General features: G+C 39.9%; 1 protein-coding gene across 1 annotated transcript; it reads left to right on the forward strand.

The window, feature by feature from the left end:
• The first annotated feature begins 569 nt into the window (after nucleotides 1-569).
• LOC107104728 (stathmin-2-like) lies at nucleotides 570-4,255 on the forward strand. The gene is made up of 5 exons (XM_015404840.1): nucleotides 570-739; nucleotides 3,114-3,209; nucleotides 3,365-3,537; nucleotides 3,621-3,812; nucleotides 3,914-4,255. Exons 1-5 carry the CDS (start codon nucleotides 721-723, stop codon nucleotides 3,974-3,976), a joined length of 543 nt encoding a protein of 180 aa, XP_015260326.1. The 5' UTR covers nucleotides 570-720; the 3' UTR covers nucleotides 3,977-4,255.
• Nucleotides 4,256-4,261: the final 6 nt, after the last annotated feature.

Here is a 4,261-nt window from a genome sequence, read left to right on the forward strand (position 1 = left end):
AGAGCATGAATTATGTACTTATGTACTTTAATTTCAGTATATTTATGTGCATAATTAACCACATCATATTTGTTGTCAAGTAAATATTAATATATGAAAAATTAAAATGGTTTGAATAATCCACTTGAGAGTACTACTCTTGCCACTGTCTGCATTAGAGGGAAGAAGTGGTAGGGGTGGCCAATGATTGGCTTAGGGTGGCCATGGCCACCCCTGGCCCCCCAATTAGCTCTGCCCCTGGTGGCAGCTTCATGCTGTGGGTATGCTTTCCTCAGGACGAATGTTTTCATATTTTGTATTTGTTTGAACAGAATTACGTTTCATGTTATTTTCACTTTATGGTTATCTATATATATTTTTTTTTCACAAAAAAAAAAAAACTACATTAAAGGTTGCAGCAAAACAAAAAAAATATTTAAAAACTCTGGATACCATGTTCCAGACATTTAATTAATTTCAGAAGTGGATGTAGTTTTAAATTGAACTGAATGAATCCTGCAGTGATTCCAGCTCCTCTGAGGGCTGCAGCTTCTATTGGTGGATGCTGGTTGCGCGTCATGGCTCAGGAGGGAGGCTCTGCATGCGCGCTCCCGTTCGCGCTCCTCTTGCTGTCTGCTCCCCAGGTCCAAACCCGGTCTGTTCGCTGACTCAGTGCCTTAAGCAGCATCACGGCTCATCGGAACAGAGCTTCAGCATCCTCTGCGGAGAAATAGATCAGCCATGGCTAAAACTGTAACCGGTAAGAGTGATGAACCTGCTCTGAAAAGACGCAGAAGGTTAGATGGATGAGATAATGGATGGATGGGTGGGTGGATGGATGGATGAGGTGCATCTTTTCTATACCAGTAATGTGTAGTTCCCAGCTGGCGTTATATTTTGACCTAAAAAGAAAAGATTAAATACTGAAACAGAAGCTCTAATTTAATTTATTCTATCAAACAGGAGTCTATTGTCTCGGTTAAAGGTAAAAATAGGCTCACCTACAGGGCCAGGAGCCTATTATGTCCCTGAAACCTTTACCTATTTTATTATTATATTATAGTTGTTTTTATTTCATATTCTGTAACAAACATTTGAAACAATCCGAACCTGGATCGGCTTTATTCGGAGCCCAGAACCTGCGCTGCTTGATGGCACAGCGGCCCCCAACATGCAGCATAATGCAGACGGACCCCACCCAAGATGCTCTCAGCAAAAACAGACATCCTTACCCAGCACTGCCTCCTGCGTGTCTTTTATTAAGAGTATACATCCAATTGTTTTATTTTGAATTATATTTTGTATTAATGTTTTCGTATTATTATTATTCTGCCTTCTTTATTCTTTAGCTTGTCTTGTTTCCTCCAGCTCCATGTTGGATCTCCAGCTGTGTGTTGCAATTGGGCTTTTGAGTTGAAATATGTAAACTAATATAGGCCTAGCTATTTTAAAGTGTTCATGCATTTTCTCCCTTCACCCCTTACCATCCTGGAGGCCCAGCTATTTAGCCTGATTGCTTTAATTGATCTGCTCACCCCTCTAAATGCAATAACCCTGCATTTATCAACCCATTTTACTTTTGTTTTTTGTTTGGATGCCTCACTAGAGAGCCTCCTAAAGCAGATAGGTGTATCGTAGTGTGGGAGGCAGGCCAGCCCTGCAGTAACAGAGCTAATTCACAGTCTGGCCTTTGGCTCAGCAGCTCTGTTGTCCTCTCTGAGGAGCCAAGTGGGTACTTTCAGAAAAAAAAAGGTAAAGGAGGGCAAAGAAAGTCCGGATCATTAATCATTTGGTTGAGTCAGAACTGTCACAGACACCTGTTTTCTTTCTTTTCTTTCATACAAATGACAATTTTAGTTTTTGTTCCCTTAAACAGGAAGTGTAGGGTTTTGTCAAAATGGATAAATCAGCTATTCATTCATTATTAATGGAGGAAACAACACTTTCATACATTTAAGACTTGAAATGCATGACTGATTCTGTAATATTGAAATGGTGAAATGCCTTGCATAATACTAATTTAGCTCCTATTTTGTCACATATCTACAGCATTTCTTTGTGGTTGTTATTGGAATTTATTTTTGTGAAGAAACACAAAGTAGTGCATGCTTACAAAGTAGAATGCATTGAATTCATTTTTTAGCAAATGAAAACATGAGAAGTGAGGTGCACATTTGTGTTCAGTGCCCTTTAATTTAAGACATCTAGATAAGATAGATGTCAAACCTAAAAAATTGTAAACAGTGTTCATCTTTGTGTTTAACATCATTATAAACCCAGATGTTCTGTGAAGGCCTGAGAAGTTTTGTAGAGGACATCAGTAAATAAACAGCATCATAAAGACCAAAGACACAGGCGGCATGTTCCAGGATGAGTATTGAGGAGTTTAAAGCAGTTTTAGGTTATAAAATGGTAAACATAAACATTTCCAAGAGCATCATTCAATGCCTAGTGTGAAAAAATAGCCTGTGACACATGCAAATCTGCCAGGCATTGGTTGTCGATCTTACAGACCAGTAAGAGATTACTCAAAAAAGTTTAAATAAGAAACAAATGTAGGCTTTAAGCAAACAACAACAATAAAAGCTGTTAAAAGTCTCTCTCTCTTTAGAAATGGGCACAGTTAAAAACTAAAATAATATGTTTTTACTTTTTACTGTTCTATAGGCTTCTTCATTGTTTGGGTTTTTCACATACAATCCCAAGAAAATACACTAATATTACTTGGTGGTCAAAATACAGAAGGTATTTGGTAGAAAACATTTTAAAACATGTTGGTGGTAACATGATGCTGTGGGGGTGTTTTTCTTCAGAAAGGATAGGGAAGTTAGTGCAAATCAATTGGAAGATGAATTGAATAAAATGCATTTGTCCATTTCTTGAATAAAAACCGTTAGAGGCTGCTAAAAGTGTTACTGGGTCAGTGGTTCCACAATGAAATCAAACCAGAATACTTACTGGGACTCTACAGCGACTAATGTGGAAAAGGTCAAGGTATATGTCCAGTTGTTTACTAGTTGTAAGTTTAGACGTGTTTTTACTGAGTGAGCACCTTAATCAAATATCATCGACCTATTTTGCTGTTACCAGCATCTCTCCTTCTTGCATCCTAAGTTTTCTTTATATTCCAACAGCATACAAAGAGAAGATGAAGGAGTTGTCTGTCCTCTCTCTCATCTGTTCCTGCTTTTATCCAGAGGCTCGCAACAAGCTGGTTTGTGAGTTTGAAGGTATGGATCAACCTGAAACATTGATTTTCTGAACAACCACACAAATGGTCCCTAATGGATGTTTTCTCTTTGCTGGAAGAAAAGGCATTAGTAATTAATGTACTAGTATGTTAATGGATTTCTGAACATTATCATTGTCTTTGTGTGATTTACAGACATGGAGGTTAAACCTATAGATAAGCGGGCCTCGGGGCAAGCCTTTGAGGTAATTCTCAAGCCCCAGTCTCCCGTGTCAGACATAGCCCACAACCTCCCCTCACCCCCCAAGAGGGATCTCTCCCTGGAGGACATTGAGAAGAAGCTGGAAGCAGCTGAAGAGCGAAGGAAGGTATTCTCTCTCTGATCAGCAGCTTTGGGTTTAAAATTACAGAAGCTTTTCAAAACAAATAACAACATACGTTTTTGTTATAGTTCCAAGAGTCTCAGGTGCTGAAGGCTTTGGCAGAAAAGCGGGAACATGAGCGGGACGTCCTGCTTAAGGCCATGGAGGAGAACAGCAACTTTAGCAAGATGGCTGAGGAGAAGCTGCAGATGAAGATGGAGCAGATTAAGGAAAACCGCGAGGCCCACCTGGCAGCCATGATGGAGCGTCTACTGGAGAAGGTCAGACCTGCTGAAACAGCTGTATATCAGCGGGAAACCGTGTAGCAAAATAAAGGTTACAATGTCCAAAATAATCATTGTCGCTGTCTTGTTGTGCTCAGGAGAAGCATGCTGCTGCAGTGCGGAGGAACAAAGAGCTGCTGAGGGAAGAGCAGCTAGCATGAGCTTCACACAATTCCTGTGGTCCGTCTGTGGAACCCCTCCATCCATCCCTGCCTCAACCTCTCCCAAACAGACACTCTGCCCTGAAGGCTGAGAGGCTCAAGAAACTCACCACCACCGCAGCACTGCACACCTTATCACAACTATCCACAATTATCAGTGATACAGACATCTATAATGCTCCTTTAACAACTAAATAGATCTGTTGATTTTTTTTCAAAGTGCAACAATATGGCTTTTATTTTGTAAATACTCTATCATCTATCTATCTATCTATCTATCTATCT

The sequence above is a fragment of the Cyprinodon variegatus genome, unplaced genomic scaffold, assembly GCF_000732505.1.
Source record: "Cyprinodon variegatus isolate N-32 unplaced genomic scaffold, C_variegatus-1.0 Scaffold2, whole genome shotgun sequence".
Taxonomy (NCBI): domain Eukaryota; kingdom Metazoa; phylum Chordata; class Actinopteri; order Cyprinodontiformes; family Cyprinodontidae; genus Cyprinodon; species Cyprinodon variegatus.